Raw genomic sequence first — 27,793 nt, 5'->3', positions numbered from 1 at the left:
TTACAGCCCCGGCGTATCTCTCTGTACCTGATGTTCACAGCCCCTCTAGTAACCCTAAAGTAGCTTGTATTTACAGCCCCGGCGTATCTTTCTGTACCTGATGTTCATAGCCCCTGTAGTAACCCTAAAGTAGCTTGTATTTACAGCCCCGGCGTATCTCTCTGTACCTGATGTTCACAGCCCCTCTAGTAACCCTAAAGTATCTTGTATTTACAGCCCCGGCGTATCTTTCTGTACCTGATGTTCATAGCCCCTCTAGTAACCCTAAAGTAGCTTGTATTTACAGCCCCGGCGTATCTCTCTGTACCTGATGTTCACAGCCCCTCTAGTAACCCTAAAGTAGCTTGTATTTACAGCCCCGGCGTATCTCTCTGTACCTGATGTTCACAGCCCCTCCAGTAAACCCTAAGTATCTTGTGTTTACCCCCCTCCTGTATCTCTCAGTACCTAATGCTCATAGCCCTTCTAATAACCTTCAAGTATTGATGTTTACATCCCCTCCTGTATCTCTTAGTACCTGATGTTCATGGCCCCTCCAGTAACCCCTAAGTAGATAGTGTTTACAGCCTCTCCTGTATCTCTCAATACCTGATGGTCATGGCCCTTCTGGTAAACACTTAAGTATCTTATGTTTACAGCCCCTCCTGTATCTCTCAGTACCTGATGTTCGCGGCACCTCTAGTAACCCTCAAGTATCTTGTGTTTACAGCCCCTCCTGTATCTCTCAGTACCTGATGTTCGCGGCACCTCTAGTAACCCTCAGTGTTTACAGCCCCTCCTGTATCTCTCAGTACCTGATGTTCAAGGCCCCTTTAGTAATCACTTAAGTATCTTGTGTTTACAGCCCCTCCTGTATCTCTCAGTACCTGATGTTCAAGGCACCTCTAGTAACCCTCAAGTATCTAGTGTTTACAGCCCCTCCTGTAGCTCCAGTACCTGTTGTCGAGAAGTGCCGTAGTCAGGGGCTCAACTATATTCCTTGTTCTTGAGTGTTTGCTGTGCTGCCAGATGGGAGAGGATGTTGGTTGTATGTTGACACACACTCCTTGAGATGCTGAATGGGAAAAGAAGAGTTAAACAGAAAAATACTGTTATAAACTAGGTAACAAAGACAAGGTTTAGAAACTTTGAAAGAGAGAAAATTAGTCTGACTCCATACCTCAGCCAGGTCCAGAGACCGTGAAAGCTATCAGTTCTACAACTAAACACCCCATAATGTCCAGATACACCCACAAGTAGATTTATTTTGATCTCCCCTTTCACAAAGATAACAACCTCCCTCTTCCGTGAGTGGTCAGCTTTTGGTTTTGGAAAATGCCTCATAGTGCCATTGTGTTCTTATCAGGGTGAGACTGCTGGCAAGCATCTGTATATTTTACTTTTAGGCATAATACTTACTTGTCCCTTCCTCCTTTTTTAAAATTGACTAGATGGGAGACCTCATCTACCTACTTCTCGCTTAACCTAACCATTTCCTATTTTATGTCAAGACTTCCCTTACCCTTTACCTTTTCCTTACCATAACCTTACTCTTTAGTATTTACCAGCACTCTTCCCATTTTCTTTAACTTTGTTTTTTGTCTCTCCGTTTATTTACCCCATATTTTTATTTTCCAGATAACAGTATTTCCTTTAACCCCTATGCAGAGGAAGTGACATCATACCAACACACTCTTTAAAGAAGAACTCAAGCAAGAAGACTTAATTTCACATTATCCATCTTCACAGGGAGTGGCATCATTGCATTTCCTATCATCTATCTGCCTTGAAAGTTACATCAGTTCCTGCCTTATCTCTTCTTCAATTAATACTGAGCGCCCCATAAACCAGTTGTTCCTATCAAAAGCATGACCCAGACAAGGGCATTGCCTATTTGGACCTGTTAGGATCAGGTAGGGTCTTGGGCCAAAACCTCTGTCCTGCTACAAGTTAAAAAGAAAGAAAAAAACATATACACTACTCACAACCCCATACTCTCTATCCCTACAATCAAAGCCAGATGTAGACGACCCAGGCACTCCCATACCATTCGCACAACACATAGACCCAAGTACGTAAACATCACACAGAGAATCACAAATCCTCAAATTACATAACACAATCCAAAATAATGCTTATTAACACTTGTTTTGCAGTATGCCATGCGCCAAATATCACAGCCAATGTGTACACAAAAATCATTAAACAAATATAGGGGTAGTTGCAAGGAAAGAAATCTAACAAATTACTGTTTGTATAAAATTATAGCATTTTTAATGACTTTTCATGTTAAAAAACAAATATTGCTAAAAATCCACATTATATAAAAATAATATTATACAACACATAAACATATATCCACATTGCATAAGAAAGGACACCAGTTCTTCCTGTATCCACGGAGGCATCTCTTTCCAGGCGGTTCTCCCTATTGTGACTTCGCCCACACCTCGCCGCACCCGCTCCGCGGGTGCCGCATCGCTCAGGAGTGCGTGGGGCTCCGACTTCCACATAGCAAGGCGGCTTGGGCGCGAGGCTCGGCGGGGCTGCGAGCGTGCGGGGGACTCCAACTACCAGGAGCCCCTGCCAGACCGGGAACCAGCATCTGGTACGCTCTCCCTGCTGGCCCGCCCATCGCCCAACACGCCACCCTATAACACATCTTTAAACTCCCGCAGCGCGGGACGCAGCTCGGGGCGAAGACCGGGCTAAGAGCGGGCCGTTTGAGGCCGTTAGAGGCAGGTAGAGACTGGTCTGGGCCACCCTACTTGGTCCCACCGCTCTCCCTTACGGACACCACCGCTGATTATATTATTCTGTTTAATCATCATGTCAACCCGCGAGTTCAGAGACAGAGCGGCCAAGTCCAAACTGAAAAACGGCACTCTAGACGATTTTATTACCAGGACCCATACAGCGATTGATTCTGAGATCGCCAAAATGCAGCACAGGGTGTCTATTGAACTAGACGCTGCAAGAAGACTGTCACAGGAGTTAACTGCAGCCAAAAGATCCTCCCTAGGGCCCATTGCCTGGGCTAAAACACCTGATCGCCCACTAGGACCCGACCCTATCTTAATCATTACACTTGTAGACACTCACCAGTCACAAATAGCCAATATACCTACATCGCAGGGGGGGTCTCCTTTAAAATCTACAAACTCATTACAATCCCAAACGGGAGAAATTCATGGGCAGGAGAAGGAGGCTGAGGAGGGTCTATTGGCAACGGCGCAAAATCCCAAATTTACACCACCAAAAGGAGGGAATCCTGTTACCCCACAAAACGGTCCACTTAATAAAAGGAAGCGCAAAAATACTTCGGCATACTCAAGAAAAAAGGCCAAGATAGCGAAGGCCCAGTTAGTAACTAAGGCACCATCCCAGGTATTCCTAGATCCCCTCCTAGTGACCACCAACCAATCTCTTGAAACGAGATCAGAAGACATCCCTCCACAACTGGTAGTTACACATGAAAATGATAACCTCACAAAAGAAAGTGATACTATTGGGGTCCCACTTTGCACCATAAAAGGGAAGGATGTTGAGTTTTTAACAATTGTGTGGGAAACACTCAAAAAATTGCTCTCCCCCCTAGAAGCGAGACTTTCACATATTGAAACCCAGCTCCTGGAAACTGAAAAAAGCATCTTGAACTTGGCAACCATTAGTATACAGAATAAAAAATCAACCTGCTCACATGAAACTTATACCACCACAGTACTATCTGATGCTATAATTCCAGTTGCTGCTATTCCGGTGGCTCCCCCGAAGGCTAAGCCCTCGGAATCTACCAATGCCACCCCATTCCCTCCCGCTGTTGTACCCGCAGCTGTTTCCACCACTGCTATCCCAAAGACCAAACCGATTCCAAAACCACGGTACAAGGTCAATACACACGTCCCCACCAACAGGGCACCGATGACCACCAACCAATTGGCGGTTGATAACTTACCACCAACTCCAGTCACGGCAGGCCAATCAGCACCACCCATGATAGATCAGTCAAACCCGAGGTATTATGGCTGTAATTTCAACCATCCCACAACCCAGAGAGTTAACACCAACAATACTCGCCCTAGGGGTTATGTAGACCTTCCCCCTGAGGTAAGATCCTATGTAGTGGTGCTGACAGGGGTCACAGAACTGGCTTTTAACCAGCAGGAGGACTTTGCTTCATTAAAGAACAAAGTGATCCACTGGCTCAGTGTTAACAGGCCAATACCTAACCACCTAAGGAGTAAAATCCTTATGGTGCGTAGGGTGCCATGGGTAGGCACCACGCACAAGTCCGTCAGTGGCGATTGTGTGATTGTCTCCTTTGAGGACCCTAATACTGCTCATGCCATACATTCCTGGAATTACAACAGTACAAATTCACCAATAGCATCCAGACCCCTCACTTATTTTTACCCACCCCATTCTTATTCGAACTTGTGAGGGAATTGGAGAAGGATCCCGGAGAGGAAGGGTGGCTGGGGAAGGTTACCCAACCACTGGTCGGATACACACGGTGGTTGGAACGGGGTACCGACTTCCAACAGATATGGGTGCCTTGAGGAAGTGGATTGACGCCCACACTTGCCCACCACCATAGCCTCAGCACCCGCCTCAACAAGTTGCCTGATCCACCCTACGGGTCTATCAGCTCCAACCATATTTAATCCACATCTGGGCCAACCGGTTTCTCCCCCACCACAAAATCAGTCGGAGGATTATAACCTCACTGAAGGGTTAGGCAGGCATGATGTCACAACATTAAAGTCAACTAAAATTAAAACCCACAAACTAGTTATGAGTGACAAGGATAGCCCTTCTATTCAGACCTGCCCAAAATCAAAGTTGGTGCCATCAGACGCATCTCTCCCCATCCACCTAGGCGTACCTGCCTTACGCGAATGCTCTCTGTCATTAGCTACCATTGATAGATCGGAGGCTCCAGGAGTAATTTCCATACTCTCCTGGAATGTAGCCGGGTTAGCTAACAAAGTAGATTCACTTGAGTGGGGGGAATTTATCGAGGGGTATGATATATGCCTATTTCAAGAGACGTGGGCCAGGGAAAAACATCCCCGTCCGGGTTTTGCCACCTTTGAGACTCAGGCAAAATGGGGAGGAAAGGGCCGCCCATCAGGGGGTCTTTTGATCTGGGTTGGCTCCCATTTGGGCTGTAGGGCCACACACTTGGAAACCAACTCATTGGATTTCCAGTGTGTATCTCTGGAATGGCCAAGTGGAGGAAAAGTAACACTGATCAATATATATTCAAGACCGGTGGGGGTAGCAGCCACCTCGGGAACAGTCGAGGACCTAGCCCTGTTTCTTGACTCGCTCACTCTCTGTTCCCCAATAATTGTAGGTGGCGATTTCAACCATCAGTATGAACCTCTCCCCGACCACCTGGTGGGTATATCCAGTGAAGAGGACGAACTATGGAACATCCCCACTTTGACCGACACACCGGTTAAGGCCTGGACCCCACTCGCTACCCAAATAACGTCCTTTACGCTCAGTCACTCGTTGAGGGCTTGCAATGGCCGAATAAAAGGGGACATTCCGCCAAAACATACCTTCAACAGATTTGGTCATGAGTCACGCATTGACTATATCATGGTCTCGGTCAGGGACTGGGAGAAAGTGAAAGATTTCGGAGTAATTCCCAGATCTGATAGTGACCATAATCCGCTTTCATTAAGATTTGAGCTACAGGGGTTATACACAACCAAGGTAGATGAAAATCCCGCATATCAGGTGGACCTCGAACTAGCCAGCAATAGACGCAGAATTAAATGGGCTAAATTGCTGGAAAATCCTAGTAACATCGGAAGACTGTATACGCTAGTTGTCCCCGCCCTAGAAAAGGTTGAGCGCTGTATGCACCAATTAGCTAATGATCTAGAATCCCCTTCCCCAGGCGACTCCGAGGCAACTAACCCTTCCCTCTGCAAGTCTGTACTACAGAGTGAGCTCGGGACCATTCACTCTGAGCTATGCGCCAACCTGGCAGAGGTGCTGAACCCGGTGGCCAGGCTTAAGAAGCCCAAGCAGAAAAGAGTCACCTGGTTCAGCGCTCCCTGCAGGATGGCGAAAGCTGCACTACTGGAATCACTCAAAGCACGAGACACTCCAAGCGAAATCAAGGAAAAACGATTAGCCTACAAATCAGCCCTTCGTGCAGCCAAAGTAGACTGGGACGAGGAAAACTGGACTAAAATGACAGCTGCCCTTGCATCTCGAGACGCCTGGACCTTCTGGCAAATCGTTAAGCATGGCTCAGCTGAACCACTCGTAGCAGTAGAGGCCAACATAGCACCCTTTGTTTGGGAGGAACATTTAAAAAATCTCTATAAAAAACACAGTAGTGACCCCCCGATGACCCCACCTGAAGATGCACTGCACTCATCCACTGAAAGTGTAGCCACCATGGATGGATTCAGTGTGGAGGAGGTCGCCATGGTAATCACGGCCTTGGCTGCTGGAAAGGCGCCGGGCCTTGACAGGTTGCCAGGCGACCTCTACAAACACGAACCCAAGATCTGGGCTCCTTATCTCAGGGTGTTACTGAGTGGCATGCCAATCTCTTTGACATGGCCGGGGGCAGAGATAGTCCCTATCTTCAAGAAGGGATCGCCTCTGCTACCGGCCAACTACAGGCCAATAAGCCTGATTGACGTGTCACAAAAACTTTTTGCCAAGCTGCTGCTAAACCGCCTGCTCGAGTGGATTAGGGATTGTAATATCTTGAGTCCCTTCCAAGCAGGATTCTGGGAGAAGGTTTCAACCATAGACCAGGTCTTTCGGCTTGTCCTCATTTACTGGAAAACGGTGCAGATGGAGGGTGGCAGCCTCTATACTGTATTCGTGGACCTGAGGGCGGCGTTCGACCTGGTCCCCCGGTCCAAGCTGTGGGAGGTGCTGGCTAATCTGGGGGTTCCTGAGGGATTGTTGAAAATGATAGTTCGCCTACACAGCGCCAACTTTGCACAGGGAGATATGGCAGGATGGGTGCACTGTCTAAGAGGTTCCCCGTTGGCAGGGGGGTAAGACAGGGTTGCGTGCTTGCACCGACCCTGTTTTGCCTCTATGTCAACGGGGTTATCTCCCATTTGGAGGGGATCTCCAATTCTGACGCTCCAAAGTTGGCAGCTGTAAGGGTGCCGGCCATTATGTTTGCTGACGACACCCTGCTGCTATCAAAGTCCGCAACGGGTATCCAGCGTATCCTCGATGGCTTTGCGGACTTTTGTGAGGGCCATGGTTTAGAAATTAACACTCTCAAAACTAAATTCATGGTCCTCAATCCCCCACCGAAATTCCATCTCAGCCCCAGAATTGCACAAAGCAGGCTTGAGAGGGTAAAAACCTTTGAATATTTGGGCATTATGTTAAATGACAAATTATCCTGGAACACGCACCTCGAGAAAGCTCTCCTCAAACTGACCCAACACTCGGGGGGCATTATGAGCCTTTTGGCGAATAATAAATCTTCGATTAGGCCTATTGGTCCGCCAATGCAGATTTACAAAACACAGGCTAAAGGGGCTGCCATGTATGGGTCCGAACTTTGGGGGCACGTAGGAACATCAGTCCTCTTGAAAGTGGAGAATAAATTCATCCGAAGGCTTGTAGGACTCCCATCTAGCACGCCCCTAGTCCCCCTTAGGTTGGATCTGGGTCTGTGTCCGCTAGACGACGAATTGGCTTTTCGCCCGCTGGCTTATTGGCGCAGACTGTGGGCAACCCCAGAATTGGCTAGCTACAGACAGGGACTACAGGAGGTGCTTGCTATGCCGAATGCTGGAAGAATCCAATGGCTCAAATTTATTAAACTGGAACTGGAGGGTTTGGGACTTTCTAAAATGTGGTCTGACCCCTTGGCCACTTGCCAACTTATTCCCAAAAAGGTATTAGCCAAGGCATATCACGACAGCAAATCATTGTCGCTTTTCAACGAACTAAAACCTGGGTCATTGACAGATTCCTTTATGTCCTTCAAGGCCACCTATAACTTCGAACTAACTTTAGATAAAGTCCACCCTCCACTGCTCAGGAAATTATACTTGCAGTGAAGACATGGGTCCCTCCCTATTCGATCACTCACAAGCAAGTGGAGCAGGGATGCAACTAGTATTTGCCCAGCATGCAGATCCTCTGACGAATCTGAACTCCACATTCTCTTTTTTTGTCCTGTTTATCGAGAGATTCGCAAACAATGGATAGTCCCACTATGCAGAAACCTGGGATTTGTGAAGTGTTTGGCTGCTCTTAGAGTTTTGAAAACCAATCTGTCTGACTATATTGTGTTTGCGGTGGCCAAATACTTGGGTGCTATCTGGAGTATCAGAAGGAAATGCCTTAGGGATGGCAACTGATCCTATTGTTTCTAAGACACGGCAGTGTAATTTGGGACTGTGCTATTGTCCGATTTCCTATATTTTATACTGTATAACCTTTTACAAAACAACAGTTTTAAAATGTATGTTTTATATGTCTTTTATGGTAAATTCTTACCGAAATAAAGATTTTTTTTAATTGAATTGCATAAGAAAGCATTACATAAAAAACATAAATCATTAAAATATCATCACACAATCATATAAAAAATGGAAAAAGTGGCAATTAATACTCTCGACGCGCGTTTCGGCGTTCTGAAAAAACGCCTTCCTCAGGAGCCACAATCTATGTCTGAAAAAGATCACATATCACAAATATCACAGCCATCATCCCCTATTAGAAGTTTGCCACCCTCTTCATCACTGAAATATGGTTTGTTACTACATCTTAACCCCACCAAGAAGTCCTTCTTCCCGTGGGTTATGGCATCCATTGTATGGACTGCTGACATAAGAAAGGAGATGGCTTGCTCATCTATAAGTAATCATGGTGCAGCATCCTAGACAAGCAAGTAACACTTGACTCTATTGAGCTGCTGATATGCCGTTTCCCACTCTCTGCAACAGAGACAACCATTTCCCATCTCATCTATTGGCCTCCTGGGGAGAACAAGGACTTTATTTATTAATTCCCAGATCCCCTAACAACCTCGTCCATCTGACACGACTATACTACCCTCTTGGGTGACTTTCTCTCAGACAATACAAGCTAAAACAAACAAAACAAGAGGCACCTTTTTCAACCTTGTAGATACACTCAACATATTGCAGCATTTCATACAACCAACCCACTCCAAAGGTAACATCCTCAAACTTGTCTTTTCAACATCACCAACAGTTCAATGCAAACCACCCAGAACCCTCAAGTGAACTGACCACGTTACTATCCCTATCTCCCTGCCCAGTGTACTACAAATAAACCAAGGTCAACACAAAAGAGCAGACTATGCCTACAATCATATGGATAACTACCCCTACACATAAGCAAGGAAATATACTGGATTTAATATTCGCCGCAGAGGATCTAATTACTATGGGCACAATTCTTCCAGTAGACTGGTCAGACCACCACCTTCTTCTATTCAATATCCACACCCTGGTTAATACAGGATCCACAAATGTGCAGACTAGGTCTTTTATCGGCCGTAATTGGAAGAGCCTGCAAAAAAGGAAAAAGGAAGGAAAGTTTGACTTCAGCCAAGTCGGGATTTCGTTCAACTCAGAAAGTGATGTCACTACAAATTATCTCTCACTATGTAAAGAGATAACTAAGAAACTTGATGACACTATACCTCTGAAAACAATCAGGAAAAGAGGTAAACCCTCCGCGCCCTGGTATACGGACAAACTGAAAGAACTGAAAAACGCCTGTAAAAAGGCGGAAAAGCTCTGGAGGAAAAACTACTCGGAACAGGAGAAATTGACATGGAGATTTACAATTGTACAATACAAGAAAGAAATCTCTCTAGCTAAAGCAAGCCACTTTGCAGACCTAATACTAAATAGTTCCAATCAATCCCGTGACACCTTCAGGATAATTAGAGAGCTATCCCATCCTGCTTGTGCGAATAGCCAAATCAAGCCCTCACAAGAACTGTGTGACGGTCTAGCATTATTCTTTCAGGAGAAAATCACTAAAATTGTCGAGGGAATGAAAGATGTTTCTATTCCTCCGGTGCAGGACAATAGCAATAGCAATCTGGAGAGCAGGGAGAAAAATGAGGAAAATGTAAGGTGTCCATCATCTAAGGCCATCTTGGAAAATTTTGAGATCCCCACAGAGCAAGAATTCCTAAAAATAGTCCTTAACACGACATCGGGATCCCCTCTGGACCCTCTACCCCACAAAATAGCAAAGGAGTTCGGGGATGAAATCCTCCCAGTGCTGCATCAGTTGTGCAACCAATCTCTCCACACGGGCACCGTACCAAAAGACTGGAAATTGGCGATTGTCACCCCACTATTAAAGAAACCAAATCTAGACCCAAATTGCCAAAAAAACTACCGACCTATATCGCTCCTGCCATACCCTATAAAGATCATAGAGCGGTGGGTCAGCAGATCATTAGCCCTCTTCCTGGAAACTAACAACATCCTGGAAGAGGAGCAATTTGGATTCAGACCAGCTCACAGAACTGAGTCAGCTCTGCTGACAGTTCTGGACGACCTACGAATGCGGGCAGACAGGGGAGATTCAGCAACCTTAATCTTGCTGGACCTGTCCGCCGCATTCGATACGGTGAGTCACGACATCCTGCTGACAAGACTGAGGAACATTGGAGTCGGGGGAGCTGCGCTTGACTGGTTTTGCTCCTACCTGATGGACAGATGGCAGGCAGTAGCCATCCCTCCATATCAGTCAGAGTTTGTCAAAGTCCCACATGGGGTCCCACAGGGGTCTGCTATTAGTCCTATACTCTTCAACATATATATGCAACCCCTGATAAGCATCATCAAGACTCACGGCATTAGCGTGATTAACTACGCAGACGACACGCAGCTGATGATTTCTCTCGATGGCGCTCATGCAGACTCACTTGAGACCTTTCACACCTGCATGTTGGAAATGACACTCTGGCTAAATCAGAATTCACTACAATTTAACAGTGACAAGACGGAAATAATGCATTGCACGGTAGGAAGAATCCCCAAAAGTCTACCTACAGATTTCTGGCCTCCGGTGCTAGGGAACCCACTAACCCCCTGTGAATTCAGTAAGGAACCTCGGAGTCACTTTTAATAACAGTCTGAGCTTAGAGACTAATGTCAACAAACAGGTTAGTAGCTGCCTTGCTCTCATGCGAGGACTGCGCAAGCTGCTACCCCTTTTACCTTCACAGGTTAGAGCCACTATAGTTAGGAGCACCATCTTCAGCCGCCTGGACTACTGTAATGCCCTATTACTGGAATCCCCTATCTACCTGATTTCCAGGCTTCAGAGTATCCAGGCGGCTGCACCAAAACTGGCACTGTCTCGAGAGCGAAGATCGTCCTCCACCCTCGCCCTCGCTGACCTACACTGGATGCCTATACACCAGAGGATCCGCTTTAAATCCCTATGCACTGTCTTTAGGGCAGTACATGGGCTAGGCCCCCGACCACTTCAAAATAAATTCAACTGGTATGAACCCACCCGGTCTCTTCGATCCTCGTCTTCAAACTTCATTAGTGTACCCAGGATCAAGAAAACCACCTTTGGCGGCAGAGCCTTTAGCATAGCGGAAGCTCAACTGTGGAACAGTCTACCTATTGACATCAGAAAAACAAGTGAACTGATGCCCTTTCGAAAAAAGGTGAAAACATGGCTCTTCCCGAAAACGTAACCTACCAGAACCTAAGGCTATTATCCCCCCTCTGCTGCACAGTAGTTTTCAGCCATATGTACGCAGCGCCAGGATGCCCGTAGGGTTGCAGAGCGCTTTACAAATACCATAAATAAATAAATAAATAATCATTCAGACTTCCCCACAAACAAACTAATGCTTGAACTAATCTCTCACTTCTTTTGCCCCTTCTCTCTTTTCCCATGCCTGTCTGGCCGATATCAGTGTCGGGGCCCCTTCTTGTATTGGCCCCTTCTTCTCCAGCCTCTCTCAAAAAAAGGAGGCTGATATGAGTTTTGGTGGAATTGTGGGGGATGTATGTAGGCCGGATTCCAGCCTATCAGTGGGAATTGTGTTTGTTGGAAATGCATGGGAGGTAGCCCACACCCGGTATGGGGCACGGTGGCCATCTAGGTTGTGGGTAGTTTTATCTGTGTGTACCTCTAGTCCCTCCTCTCTATCTCTGTTTGTGGCTCCTGCCGCTTGACCCACTGCTAATGGACGAATTGTCATCTGAGGTGTCAGAGTTGACGTTATTCCTTACAGGTGGTATATAGGTCGGGTCAGCATAGGGGTAAACTTTATTAAATGCAAACATTATGAGGTCTTTTTGGAACTTGGTCACTTTCGATTGGGTCAGACTTTCCTTATATTGGGTAATATCTTTATTGATCTCTTCAAGTTTTTTCTTATAACCTGTCAATGTTTTCTTGAAATGCGTTTGTCTGTTGTATCTCGATCATGAGAGCTTCTGACAAGCGCAGAGCTGTTTATATGAAAAGCACTAGTCAGTCGCGTGTACAATGCCACACGATCATGGCCCATTCTTTCAGAAAGGTGGCATCATCTAGAAAGATGCGGGGTGCGTTTGTCACCAAAAGGCCTCTTGGTGCCGTGTTTGTACGGAGCTACTCCGTGAGTATGGTTCTGTGTAGGATTGTCCAAATCCTATCTCGCTTTTGTTCTGACAGTTTCTCCCACTCGCTGGTATGGGTAATAGCCTAGGAGATAGCAGGGTCTGCAAAAAGAGAGGGGCCCGCTAGGATGGCGTCCACCTCTGAATCTGAGTATGACAGTCCAAGGTTTGCCATGGTGTGGGTGAGTGAGACACCAAACTAGGGAAGTAAAAAAATGGAGGGCAAAAAGTATTTTTTGCCTCTTATTAGCTCTCACAGTTGTGCGCTGCTCAATGGCTCGTATCAACAAGAGAGTAAGGGATAGTTTAATAGGAACACTCTTGGCCCCCCAATCAAAGTAATACAAACAACAAAAGTATGTGCCTTCTATCAAGAAGAGCGAGTATGAAGAATCTTTCTAGATTCTTTAAAAAGCCATCACTCACAAACCTAGTTGGTGACATGCTTCATCATAGGGGCCCACCAGGAGAGGCCGAGTGCCTCCCCGCTGTACTGCGACGCCAGAATTACTGCGGAGATGGATTTTGTGGTGACAAGTGAAGGTGTAATGGAGTGGTTAAAAGTGTCTAGATTGTGTCCAAAGAAAATTTTATTAAACGGCCAATCAGACACACTACAAACAGGGTGTGGGAAAAAAAAAGATGGATAGATTGTTCAGCTATTTCCCATGAAGTGGGGTCGACATGTTTCTGCCCTGGTGGTATAATTTACCGGGCATTCTTCAGGACCAAAAATCTGTACCTCAGCGGAATAGGCACGCTAAGGCCCACCCTAAACAGAGGACGTGAAATGTGACAATAGTGTCAAAAAAATGCAATCAGAATGTAGTGGGTGGTATCTCTTGTTCAGAGAAACCAGATTGCACCTGTAAATGAATAGAAAAATAATAACAAACATATAGAGAGAAAACAAGACAACCAGTTATTTTCTATCTTGCGTGTTTGTTTGTTACAGACATATCAGGCTCTGGTGCTCTATAAAGTGCACTTGCACTCAGGGTAATTCCGTTTCCTGAGGTGAATGTTCACATGCACTTTGTTTCAAGAATTGCAATACAGCCAGCTTGATTTATGTGACAGGTACCTTCCTAATAGCGCTATTTCACCTGCACGCCTACTAGGGCGTTTAGCGGTATCTTATTTGGTTGGAGGAGCTATTGTAGATTATACCAAGTCAGCCTTGACGGCATGGCCAATATCCCACACAGCACATGCAACATTAAAACGATATTTATAAAATATACAGAATGTGTCTCAAGTAAAGTGTGAAAATTATCCACACCATGGGTCTCGGGAGGGGGTGGTGGCGAGAATGGCACATCCTATTGATAGAAAAAGGAACGAGGAATGAGTTCTAGACCCACATAGTGCGTAGCTTACTTATCTCTAATGGGCGCAAAGAAGACTCACGCCGACGTCGCCAGGCAGCCGCTTGGTACCTGCGTGTTCCCTCTAGAATGGGACCCAGTCGATGCGAGGTCCGGTTTCGTGATGGTATTTAAACGAGTGAAGGGACTGAGCAATCTGGCGCATTCCCGGGGAGGCCGTGGGCGTGTCTGTCTACGTCATGACGCTAGACGTTCAGACCTGGCCAATCACGGAACGCATATAGCGGGATTGACGCCGGTGACGTCGATCCACACTGAGTAATCAGAGAAAAAAATAAATAAATAAACTAGACCGATAACTCGCCTGGTTTACTTCACGAAAATGTTATTGGTGCACGTTATTTCTGCAGACAGACAGGGTTGTGATTCCTCCCAAATGGTACGAGGACTCCCATATTTTGCACCCAGTCTATAAGGTCCACCCGCGTGCTGGTGAACCTCGACTGTGACAAAGTTCGGAAACCCCCCTCCACAAGACGCTATCACTGGACCATCTAACGCCTAGATAGGAATGGAGTAACAACTAACAATGAAAGGATCAAGCCCCTCTATTTTGAAAAAAACTTAAATCAGATACTAATGACGTGACCTTGAAGATACCACACGGAATAAAAAAGTTCCACAGTCACACCAGTATCACCAGTATCACAGGAATTATTATCACCATAATGACATTTATTCCATCCTTTACAAATTCCTTATCATGATCTTACAGTATGAGCGAAGTATCTCTACCATTTCAACTTACAAGAGCCACACGTTATGGCCAAAAACCACACTGGACTAGATCATTACATCTTTATTATTTTCACATCCTTAATCTCAATTAGGCATAATCAGAAGTGTAGAATTACATGTCTTACTTACCGTTATGCGCACTAGAGGAAGGAGTCCCCCACGGGCCACGTCCCTCTCCTATCTTCAGCACTTGGAGAGATCTTACAACGGAGGCTCCTCCCAGGCCACGTCTCTCCCCTATCTTCAGCACTTAGAGAGATCTTACAATGGAGGCTCCTCACCGGCCACGTCTCTCTCCTATCTTCAGCACTTAGAGAGATCTTACAACGGAGGGTCCTCCCGGGCCACGTCTCTCTCCTATCTTCAGCACTTGGAGAAATATTACAACGGAGGCTCCTCCCGGGCGACGTCTCTCTCCTATCTTCAGCACTTGGAGAGATCTTACAACGGAGGCTCCTCCCGGGCCACGTCTCTCTCCTATCTTCAGCACTTGGAGAGATCTTACAACGGATGCTCCTCCCGGGCCACGTCTCTCTCCTATCTTCAGCACTTGGAGAGATCTTACAACGGAGGCTCCCCCCGGGCCACGTCTCTCCCCTATCTTCAGCACTTAGAGAGATCTTACAATGGAGGCTCCTCACCGGCCACGTCTCTCTCCTATCTTCAGCACTTAGAGAGATCTTACAACGGAGGATCCTCCCGGGCCACGTCTCTCTCCTATCTTCAGCACTTGGAGAGATCTTACAACAGAGGCTCCTCCCGGGCCACGTCTCGCTCCTATCTTCAGCACTTGGAGAGATCTTACAACGGAGGCTCCCCCCGGGCCACGTCTCTCCCCTATCTTCAGCACTTAGAGAGATCTTACAATGGAGGCTCCTCACCGGCCACGTCTCTCTCCTATCTTCAGCACTTAGAGAGATCTTACAACGGAGGCTCCTCCCGGGCCACGTCTCTCTCCTATCTTCAGCACTTAGAGAGATCTTACAACAGAGGCTCCTCCCAGGCCACGTCTCTCCCCTATCTTCAGCACTTAGAGAGATCTTACAATGGAGGCTCCTCACCGGCCACGTCTCTCTCCTATCTTCAGCACTTAGAGAGATCTTACAACGGAGGCTCCTCCCGGGCCACGTCTCTCTCCTATCTTCAGCACTTGGAGAGATCTTACAACGGAGGCTCCTCCCAGGCCACGTCTCTCCCCTATCTTCAGCACTTAGAGAGATCTTACAATGGAGGCTCCTCACCGGCCACGTCTCTCTCCTATCTTCAGCACTTAGAGAGATCTTACAACGGAGGCTCCTCCCAGGCCAGGTCTCTCTCCTATCTTCAGCACTTGGAGAGATCTTACAACGGAGGCTCCTCCCGGGCCACGTCTCTCTCCTATCTTCAGCACTTGGAGAGATCTTACAACGGAGGCTCCTCCCGGGCCACGTCTCTCTCCTATCTTCAGCACTTGGAGAGATCTTACAATGGAGGCTCCCCATGGGAGTTAAGAAAAGAATTCTAACACTCCCTCCCATGTGCGATTCTGTCCCTTTCCTTCCTCGGTTAGCAGAACCTAAATACAACCCGCTGGTCCCCCGAGGAGGTCCGCAGCAGGGAAGACAAGGTATTTATACCACGGGGCGCCTTAGTGACACAACCTTTTGTGCTTCATACGCCAGACGTCCCTCACCAGTTTAAAAGTGATGCAAAGCACACGCACTTCGACTCTCTTGCAAGCAAAGTAAAAACCGCTTCCCGGACACCACCCCTGAAGGGCAATGTGATGCGCAGCTCGGTCCTGAATACAGAAATGAGGGTTACGAATTTCGAATACCAAAGACTTTTTACAAAGTGGGGGCCAAAGTCACATTGTTATCAATGAGACATATGCCAAGTGGCTAACAGGGAGGCCTGCATGCGCATTTCTCCTCCATTGTAACCAATAGCCTCATTCAAAGTGCTAGGTAGCATTGAGGACAGTGATCCCCACCCTTCCTACCATCTTTAATCATGGGGCTAGGGTAACATTGCCCTCACTCTTCTTCGACAACACTATAGTCACTGCAAAACACGGGCACTGCACCCGTGTGCGCAGCGAGCACTCAGTGATAATGAAGTTCTGCCAATTCACAATTTGTTTTCTGCCATTGTAAGCCCTCTAGAGACTCTTATGTGCTTGACCTAGTTTCGTGCCATATGTGTTCTTCTGTCTTTTTAACCAATTTTAAGTTTTATAACTTAGCACCATATAGTTATTTCTTTCTTCTAAAGGTAACAACCAGCATCACTGTAACATATTACTGTTTTTGGGTGTCACAAGAGTCATGTACCAATACTGTGTGACCTTGAATTTCCTCTCTTCCTTCTCAACAGTTATAGGTAACAATAACCAGTAACAATTAAAGAAGAAGGGTAAGTCATTGGCCTACCCCTTCAGGTTGCAAATCTAGCAACCTCTCTTTTCCCAGGGTCCTGAAGAAAGTCCCCTGACCAGGCTCGGCACCGATGGGGCTGAAACATGTTGACCGCTCACATGGACAAACCAGTGCATTAGATTAGTAACTTATCTTCATACACACTACCTTGATTTTACTTTTTCACATCTCCAACTAATTAAAGAAGGTTTATATTTGGAGAAGTAGGCAATTTTAACTCCCCTCTCTCTAGCACTCTTTCATCACTGATGACTACTATATTACCAGTGTGCCTACCTCCAGGTGGAGGGTAGCATACACAAAAAAAACAATGATGATGCTGTCACGTGAATAAAAGGCGTATGATCAAGATATACCACCCTACCACCTTTGTACGTGAATGAGGGTTTTTAAGAAGGCCACCATACCCAACCCTGGTTACACAGGTACAAGTGATCCATTCTCTCTTGATAATTGGTACATTGTATCATGGTCAACACCAATTTAGATCAATTATGCAATTTGGGTGGTTCCCTGGGATTATCTGAATGCAAGTACATTGTTCCTGCCTTTGAATTTAACACGTAAATACAATCACTGGCCACAAAGACGCTACATACACTAAGTTACACATAGAAAAACTTGAACAACTTCTATTTAAATGAGGCAGGCATCCTCCCACCTTGGAGCAAGGGTGCCTGTGCCGGCGCATGGCAGGTGTTTGTGCACCAGCGCTGGGGAGAGAACAGTAATACAACATATAATTGTAAATATGTCACAACCCTGTGCTTTGAAAGCGACTCAGTTCGGTGCAGCCAAATGGCTTGCGGAATGCACAGAGTTATTTTCTTGTAAATCTGCCCAGTGGGATCCCATTGCTGCTCCTCTTTGTTTGTGGCATTGTTATCCTGTTCCTCCCGTACCGCAATCAATCAATCAATCAATCAAGCATTTGTATAGCGCACTACTCACGCGGAGGGTCTCAAGGCGCTTAGGGAGGGGGGGTCCGCTACTGCTCGAACAGCCAGGTCTTGAGCTGCTTCCTGAAGCGAGGTGGTCCTGGGTCAGGCGGAGGTGGGTCGGGAGGGAGTTCCAAGTCTTGGCGGCGAGGTAGGAGAAGGACTTTCCCCCTGTGGTGGCTCTTCGGATGCGGGGGACGGCAGCGAGGGCGTGGCCGGTCGATCGAAGCTGGCGTTTGGGAGCGTAGAAGTTGAGGCGGCTGTTGAGGTATCCTGGGCCTTGGTTGTGCAGGGCTTTGTGTGCGTGGGTGAGGAGACGGAAGGTGATTCTCTTGTTGACCGGGAGCCAGTGCAGGTCTCTCAGGTGTCCGGAGATGTGGTTGCGGCGGGGGATGTCCAGGATGAGTCGTGCTGAGGCGTTCTGGATCCGCTGGAGTCTCTTCTGGAGTTTGGCGGTGGTTCCGGCGTAGAGGGAGTTGCCGTAGTCCAGTCGGCTGGTGACGAGGGCATGGGTGACCGTCTTCCTGGTCTCGGTGGGGATCCACCGGAAGATCTTGCGTAGCATGCGTAGGATGTTGAAGCACGACGAGGAGACGGCGTTGACTTGTCTGGTCATGGAGAGGGAGGAGTCCAGGATGAAGCCCAGGTTGCGTGCGTGGTCTGTTGGTTTGGGTGCGCTGCCTAGGGCGGGGGGCCACCAGGAGTCGTCCCAGGCTGAGGGTGAGGATCCCAGGATGAGGACTTCCGTCTTGTCCGAGTTCAGTTTTAGGCGGCTGTTCTTCATCCATTTGGCTACCTCTTTCATCCCTTCGTGTAGGTTTGCTCTGGCGGTGGCGGGGTCGTTGGTGAGGGAGAGGATCAGCTGGGTGTCGTCGGCGTAGGAGATGATGTTGAGGTTGTGCTGGCGTGCGATGGCTGCGAGGGGACTCATGTAGATGTTGAAGAGGGTTGGGCTGAGCGAGGAGCCTTGAGGAACGCCGCAGATGACTTCGGTGGCTTCTGATCTGAACGGGGGAAGGCGGACTCTCTGTGTCCTTCCGGCGAGGAAGGAGGTGATCCACTCCAGTGCCTTCTCCTGGATCCCGACGTTGCTGAGGCGCTGTACTAGGGTACGGTGGCAGACAGTGTCGAAGGCCGCGGAGAGGTCTAGGAGGATGAGGGCCGCTGTTTCTCCGTTGTCGAGCAGGGCTCGGATGTCATCGGTTGCTGCGATCAGGGCGGTCTCGGTGCTATGGTTGGCCCGGAAGCCAGACTGCGATCGGTCGAGGGATCCGTTCGTCTCGAGGAAGGCGGCCAGCTGCTTGTTGACGGTCTTCTCGATGACTTTTGCGGGAAACGGGAGCAGCGAGATGGGGCGGTAGTTCTTGAGGTCGGTGGGGTCGGCTGATGGCTTCTTTAGTAGGGCGCTGAGTTTGGCGTGCTTCCAGCTCTCCGGGAAGGTAGCGGTGTTGAAGGAGGTGTTGATGATGTCCCGCAGGTGGGGTGCGATGACAGCATCGGCCTTGTTGAAGACGTGGTGAGGGCAAGGGTCGGTCGGGGATCCAGAGTGGATGGAGTTCATTGTGCGGATGGTGTCTTCGGTGCTGATCGGGATCCATGCGCGGAGGGTGGTGGTGGGGGGCAGAGGTTCGCTCGTGGCGTGCGTTGGTTGAGTGCTGAAGCTGTTGTGTATGTCCGTGATCTTGTTGTGGAAGTAGGAGGCGAGGGAGTTGCAGAGGTCTTGCGAAGGGGTGATGTTGTTGTTTCCGGCGTTGGGGTTGGAGAGCTCTTTAACGATGTTGAAGAGTTCCTTGCTGTTGTGTGCGTTGTTGTCCAGTCGTTCCTTGAATGCAGTTTTCTAGGTGGTGTGGATCAGTTGGTGGTGTTTTCGGGTGGCGATCTTGAGGGCAGTCATGTTGTCCGTTGTTGGGTCTCTGCGCCAGGCTTTCTCCAGGGCCCTGCAGTCCTTCTTGGAGCTCTTGAGTTCGTCGGTGAACCATGGGGCTTTTTTGCTGCCGGGTCTGCTAGGCGGAGTCCTCAGAGGGGCGAGGTCGTCTGCGCAGTCGCTGATCCACTTCGTGAGGTTGGTGGCCGCTTGGCTGGGGTTCGTTGCGCTGGTGGGTAGGTTCTTGCTCAGGGAAGTCGTGAGCTGGTCGGCTGTGATCTTGTTCCAGCTTCTGCGTGGAGCCTGTTGCTGTTGGTGGTGGATCGTGGTCCTTTTGAAGCTGAAGTGGACGCAGCTGTGGTCCGTCCAGTGGAGTCCGGTGGCGTGGCTGAAGGCGATGTCCTTGCTGGATGAGAAGACGGGGTCGAGAGTGTGTCCGGCGTAGTGGGTGGGGGTGGTCACCAGTTGCTTGAGTCCGAGGTTGGCGAGGTTGTCCAGCAGGGTGGTGGTGTTGCGGTCATTGTTATTTTCCAGGTGGAAGTTGAGGTCCCCGAGGAGGATGTAGTCAGCGGAGGGGAGGGCATGCGGGCTGACGAAGTCGGCAATGTCCTCGCTGAATTGTGTGCGTGGTCCCGGGGGTCTGTAGATGAGGGTGCCTCTTAGGGTGGTCTTGGGGTTGATGTGGATCTGGAAGTGCAGGTGCTCGGCGGGTGCGAGGGTGTCGTCGGTGTTGCTCGTGATGCGGATGGAGTTCCTGTGGATGATGGCGATGCCTCCTCCTGTCTGGTTGATGCGGTCCCTCCGGATGATCTTGTAGTCGTCCGGGATGGCGATGGCGATGTCGGGCGCTGAGGAGGCGTTCATCCAGGTTTCCGTGATGAAGGCGACGTCTGGGGCTGTGTTGTCGAGCAGGTTCCAGAGCTCGACGGCGTGTCTGTGGACGGAGCGGGTGTTGAGCAGGATGCACTTCATGTGGCTGCTGCTGTTGCTCGTCGAGGTCTTGGGCACTGCTGGAGTGGTGCAGGATCGGATGCAGGTGAACTTGCAGGAGTTGCAGCAGAAGGGTCCGTGGGTGCGTCTCGGGGTGGCTCGGTAGCAACCCGGGAATCGGCCGGCGTTGAGTGCGTTGAGTTCGGTAGAGCTGTAGGTTCGGCGGGTGGGCTGGTGTCTGCGGAGGCCAGGGGTCCTGGCGCTGGGCGCGGTCCAGGCGCGGACGGGCGCAGACGGGCTTACCTTTGGCGCGCCTTCGGCGCACAATCGGCGCGCCCGCTGCGCGTTCGCACGGTCGTCATTTATGGCCAAGTGCAGGGAGGGCGGAGCAGCTGGGAGGCGGGAGCGGGGAGGAAGGGGGCGTGTCCACACTCCCGGTGGCGGGAAGCAGGAGGCGGGAGGCGGGGAGCGGGCGCGCAGGGGACAACAGCACAGGGGGGGACAGCAAAAACAATCACAGGGAGACAAGGAATTAAAATACTAAAGTACAGCACAATTTAACAACGAAGCAGCGCAAAGCAGAGATGCGGGAACGATGAGCGGCGGCGGGGGGCGTGGCCTGAAGGCGGGAGGCTCAGCGAGGCTGAGAGCAGCGGCAGGCGGGGGCACACGCGACAGCTGGTGGCCGTGCGGCGCGGGGGTGTCCTATGAATAGGTCACACTCCCCTGCGTCGCACGGTCACCATTTATGGCCAAGTGCAGGGAGGGCGGAGCAGCTGGGAGGCGGGAGCGGGGAGGAAGGGGGCGTGTCCACACTCCCGGTGGCGGAAAGCGGGAGGCGGGGAGCGGGCGCGCAGGGGACAACAGCACAGGGGGGGGACAGCAAAAACAATCACAGGGAGACAAGGAATTAAAATACTAAAGTGCAGCACAATTTAACAACGAAGCAGCGCAAAGCAGAGATGCGGGAACGATGAGCGGCGGCGGGGGCGTGGCCCGAAGGCGGGAGGCTCAGCGAGGCTGAGAGCAGCGGCAGGCGGGGGCACACGCGACAGCTGGTGGCCGTGCGGCGCGGGGGTGTCCTATGAATGGCTGCTCAATCTGTGGTTCTGCATAGAGAGGAAGAACTGCAGCTTTACTGCAAGCAGATGCGTCAGCTTTTTGAATTAATGCCATTAGAAGCACTGGATGTCGGTGTCTGTCAGACCTTCGGCTATGCCTATTTCACCAGTGTGCAACCTGTGTTTTGCTGCATCTGGGGCCCCTTCCAATGGGCTCTGGATATGGATGTATGACGTTATAACGCATACTATTACTCCGCAGACCATTACAACGTGACTTTTACTCCGCATACCGTTACAACGCATAGCGCCTTGGGGCGCTGGATAGTGGTAAGTATAATTTACTATTCTAACTCCAGTCCCCGTGGACCCTAGGGAAGGTGTTGGATAGTAAATTATACTTATTCCCTATCCTAGAGCGCCCCCCAGCGCAATGCGTTGTAATGGTATGCGGAGTAAAAGTCGCGTTGTAATGGTAGTGCGGAGTAAAAGATGCGGTGTAACGGGTGTATACCCTGGATATCTGCCTGGCTACACCGTCATACGCTGCCCTGGATTATGAATTGTTGATCTGTTGATGTCCCATAACCAGGACTATTCCTTGGTATGCAGCTTGTGTATAATCGATCATTTGGGCCAGTGGCCGACACTGCATCCTACGCAGGTGCAAACCGTCTCTTCGATCTCAGTTTCATTGAAGTCAATATCGCCATCCTTGGATGGTCCTGGTGACAACTGGATATGAGGAACATTTCTATTAATTTCACTCGCTCAATTGGATGGCTGCACTATTCAATTTCTATTCTTTATAAATTGTTACTGTTCCATCATACATCATACACCTGTCCACATTTGAAATCTATTCATTATAAGTTGGTACTGTTCCCTCATACATCCTAGATAGGCCTTGAAAAATCATAAAAATGTTACTAGACTTGCAGGAAGAGTAACTTGAATCTACTCGACCTTACAGTATGTAAACTGGTCTCAAATTGTGTGATCATTGGCAAACATCTTATTTTACAGAGTCGCCTTTTCATTTATTCTCAGGTAAGAGTGCACCTTCAAAAATGCACGTTTGCTCCATGTGTGATAAGAATCTATCCCACATGTAGTGTACACATGATCCCTTACTTGCCTCTCATTTTACTAATAGCATTGCCATAAGGGCAAAGGCAGGAGTGTTTCTCCGTTCATGTTTAAAAACTCCCTATTAATAAATATATTACTAAAGCATGATGTGGTATATTACTCTTATTTAGAGACAGTAAACTTCCAAGAAATGGCCAAAAACCGTCCCAATATCTTGCATATTTACTCATGAAAGCATATAGTGTATTAACAATAATCTATGAAAATCGGGTTTAAAAAAACATATTCATCATTTGCACATTGAATGTCCTGCTTTGTTTTTTATGCTATTTAAGTATTTTTTCATCATACAGAAGTATAAAAAATGGGCTTTCACGACTACTGAAATATATTTTGAAATGTTCGTACAGTTGACTTATTAGCTATTTAAATGTGTGATAGGAAAAATGTGATACCTACAGCCTTTCATTTCACACTTTGTACAGCAGGTCAGACAGTTCACTTTAAAAAATCTGGAACTCCGAGAAGGAAAAATAATTGAAAACTGACTTCTGACCTGTTTCTAAACACTGAGCAAATGTGACAAGATAAAAACAAGATTTGAAGGCATCTATAGTGCTCCTTCACTTTCTGACGGAACAGAATGGCAGTTCTTTGTCAACTTGCCAAAACGGCTGAGTAGGTCCTAAATATAGCTCGACCTGATAAAATCGGACTCACCATAGCAAGTGGGCGGGTAGATTGTTCGAGGCCTGATACACCTGTCCATACCTGGAATCTATTCATTATAAGTTGGTACTGCTCCGTCATACATCATACACCTGTCCATATCTGGAATTTATTTATTATAATTTGCTATTGGTCCATCATACATCATACACCTGTCCATATTTGGAATCTATTTATTATAATTTGCTATTGGTCCGTCATATATCATACACCTATCCACATCTGGAATCTACTCATTATAAGTTGGTACTGTTCCATCATACATCCCACACATGTCTACATCTGGAATCTATTCATTATAAGTTGGTGCAGTTCAGTCATACATCATGCACTTGTGCATATCTGGCATCTATCCATTATAAGTTGGCACTGTTCCGTCATACAACATACACCTGTGCATATCTGGCATCTGTTCATTATAAGTTGGTACTGTTCCGTCATACACCTGTGCATATCTAGAATCCACTCGTTATAAGTTGGTACTGTTCCGTCATACATCATAGACCTGTCCATATCTTGAATCTACTCATTATAAGTTGGCACTGTACCGTCATACACCAATCCATATCTGGAATCTACTCATTATAAGTTGGTACTGTTCCACCATACACCTCACACCTGTCCACATCTGGAATCTACTCATTATAAGTTGGTACTGTTCCACCATACACCTCACACCTGTCCACATCTGGAATCTACTCATTATAAGTTGCTACTGTTCCGTCATACATCATACACCTGTCCACATCTGGAATCTACTCATTATAAGTTGCTACTGTTCCGTCATACATCATACACCTGTCCATATCTGGAATCTACTCATTATAATTTGGTACTGTTCCGTCAGACATCATACACTTGTCTACATCTGGAATCTACTCATCATAAGTTGGTGCTGTTATGTCATACTCCTGTCCATATCTGGAATCCACTCATTAAAAGTTGGCACTGTTCCGTCATACATCATACTGAGGTTCCGTAAGGACCGATACGATGTTTTGGGCAAGTACGAATGTGGACGAGTTTGGTATCTACGAACCGTAAATGACGAGTTTAGTGAGTGTACGCATTTTCACTACACTACTTGGAAGGGTTCGTCTTATTTTCATGTCTTCTTTATTTGAACCCTTGGGTTCCAATTTAGATAAGGCATCCATTTTGTTTCTTGCCCTCACGTAGCCAGCGAAGTGAAAATGTTCGCTTTATGACCCTGGGATTCCCAAGCTTTGCGGATGAAGCATATCCCTTTGGTGCGTCCTTTATGACACTGGAGGATGACACTGCAAAGGCAGATGGCTCCGCTCGAGGGTAATGGTGCCACGGCGGGCTATTGATTCAGCCTTGCATATGCTAAATTTGAATCCTTTGATCCTGTGATCATGCTTCCGATATTACCCCCACATTCTTTCCTCTACTGTTGTCTGCCTTCCTTGCACCTGTTCCTGTCTCTCCCTCTCTTGTCTGTTTACAACCAGAGCGGAATGTGCCTAGCGGAGGGATAATGTGCTTTTACAGTTGGGAACCGGCAAATGTTATTGTAATTATGTTCCGGGTTTCCGACACCATGAATGAAGCCTTTTAAAGTTTACTGTGGGAACCGAGTTGTAACCTTTTGTTCGTAATGTTATTCTATGACCAAAACTTGTATAAAAGGAGCAATCCACATATGCAATTTGAAGCAGACTCTCAGAACCTACACGATGTTGTACTTCGAGTGACTTCTGTATCCCTGCAGTAATAAAACTCTGATCTTTGACGCCGAAGGAAGTCTCCCGTGTCTCTGTCAAATTGTACGCCAGAACAGGTATCCCACGAAGGTTTTAGGTGTTGTCCCCTGGCACCGCTGGGCCTTAAGTAGCCCAGTCCTTCAGTTGGCGCCCAACGTGGGGCGACATCAGTGGTACCGGTCCAAAGCCTGACGATCGTGAGGAACTTCGTGTGAAATCTCCGAGGGAAGGTGCACCCCGCTTCATCGATCCAGTTGTCGAAATAAGTGGTCCGAAGACTTTTCCTGCGAAGATTCCCGCCTCCTGACGGCTGCGACGGACCGATGCTCTGACTGTCGACCTGTTTTAGCGCCTGGCGTAGTCCTTTGTATGGCGAGACGATAGATGGGCCTTCCTGGTGACGCCATTGTGCTCTCAGTTAAGTATTCGGTGGGTCGCTCCCAGTGTCCTAAGTTGTGGTTGGTGCTAAGTTGTATGCATGGTCCATTACATTTGTGATCCTAAGTTGTTGGTTCTAAGTTGTTATTTGACAGTTGCAATTGCCAAAAACCGAGGGTTTTGTATTTCACGAAGATTTTGTACTTCGATAACCCTTGAAGTTTGATACTGGGTTAGTGTGCACGATGCCTGGCCGTAGTAGTTTTCTTAGTTTCTTCATATGTAACACAATGGATTCCCGGTTGGAGGACTCGTGTCCGATACCCCCAGTTGGAACTCCGATATATGAGCTCTATAGTCGACATGGTGTGGGCCCTATTATATATAACGAATACTGGATTCGTTATACAAAGAATGATGGTGTGCTCAGTTGGCCACCACATGGAAGTTATGAAACAGAGATTTTGGATAATCTTGAAGCGAAATTATTTAAAAAGAAAGCTAGGCCAGCTATGTTCGATTCCTTTCGGTTATGGCGCAAAGAAGCCAGGCAGAAAGAAATCAAACAGCATAAGAAAAATAAGAAGGACAGTAGTATCGTTACGATAATGCGAGATGCAGAGCACCACCGTCAAGATAACGCAGAAAGAGATAGGGAAGTTTCGACTAGACTGCATCACATGTGGGGGGATAAATGTTATCCGGTTTTATCTTCAAATTCTGATAAAAAGGATGATGATTTAAAAGAGGATCCTTTGTTAGCGTATCTGTTGAAATCACCACCTCCTTATGCACAGGGTGCTACCGCTCCTGTAGTTCCTCCTGTTGCTTTAGCGGCTGCTGGTCAGCCTGTTGTTGGTCCTGTTATTGTTCCTCTACCTGCTCCTCTTCCTCCTGTTTCTTTGCCTGTATCTTCTCAGTCTATTGTTCTTGCTGCTACTCCAACTGTTTCTACGATTACTTCTAATGTTGTAGCTCCCGTTCTTCTTTCTTCTTCTCCTTCCGTTCGTAATCGTATTCCTAACTCTGTTGCTAACCTCTATTCTCCACTTTCTGGATCGTTATTTCCATCCGATATCTCTGACGTTTCTCAAAGACGAAGTCAAATCCCTTGTGGGAGAGAGAAAGCGACGTTGGAAAATATGGTGCGTAAATGGGTTAGACACCCCGCTAAATATACCCCGCGCATAGTTTTCGATACATTTTCTCAGTTTAATGAGCCAACACAGAGATTTGTATTTGAAGAAATGTGCAACTCCTTGAGAGAAGAGTGGGATAATGATGATTTAGATGATGTACCGTCTGATATGGCTGAACTTCAGAGTCAATTCTCGAATGGTATGATAGTAGATGGAGATGTGCGACGCGCATTAGAGCGATTATTGGCTTTTAGGTCCACAGTGCCTTCTTGAGTGTCGTTTGATGATGATTCTGATACCCCGAAAGCAAGCGCTGGTCAGTATCCTATGAGAGAGGTTCCGCCAGTTTGGATGCCAGGTGATCCGCAAGCTAATCCTGTGGTTCCGCCATACTTCCAAAGAGTTTGGATACACCTCCCATGGAAACGATCAGAAGTTTTGCAGGTGAAGCAATCCTTGCCTGATCCGCGCAAGAATCCGGCAGGTTATTATAAGGAGTTGTCCCAATTGGTGGATGCTTCTATTATGAACCTTGCTGATATCGACATGCTGTTTGGTAATGTTGTGCCACAACCAATTTGGGCGAAAATTCGCCAAGAGAATCATTTAATTGAATTAGGCGGCGACTGGGCTACAATAATTGCGGCTGATGGACGACAAGTTGGTGGGGCTAAGCCTGAGCAGTTAATTACGGATCTGCCCCAAAGAATAATCACGCTCATGAAAACACTTATGCCAGCAATGAGGGTGAATTGGGACAAACTATCGGCTTGTAAGCAAA

The 27,793-nt window shown here is 47.8% G+C and overlaps 1 protein-coding gene across 5 annotated transcripts in view; it reads right to left on the bottom strand.

Moving 5' to 3' along the window:
* The window catches only part of ADCY10 (adenylate cyclase 10), a 4,100,562-nt gene that overhangs the window by 587,294 nt on the left and 3,485,475 nt on the right, over positions 1–27,793 (bottom strand). For all 5 annotated transcript variants that reach the window (XM_078679137.1, XM_078679136.1, XM_078679138.1 and 2 more), the window contains one exon: positions 937–1,054. In XM_078679137.1, the coding sequence (XP_078535263.1) occupies positions 937–1,054 (118 nt within the window). The remainder of the gene's footprint in view (positions 1–936; positions 1,055–27,793) is intronic.

The sequence above is a fragment of the Lissotriton helveticus genome, chromosome 3_1 (genome assembly GCF_964261635.1).
Source record: "Lissotriton helveticus chromosome 3_1, aLisHel1.1, whole genome shotgun sequence".
NCBI lineage: Eukaryota > Metazoa > Chordata > Amphibia > Caudata > Salamandridae > Lissotriton > Lissotriton helveticus.
The sequence above is the reverse complement of the archived record's forward strand: the minus strand, read 5'-3'. Positions and strand labels throughout refer to the sequence as shown.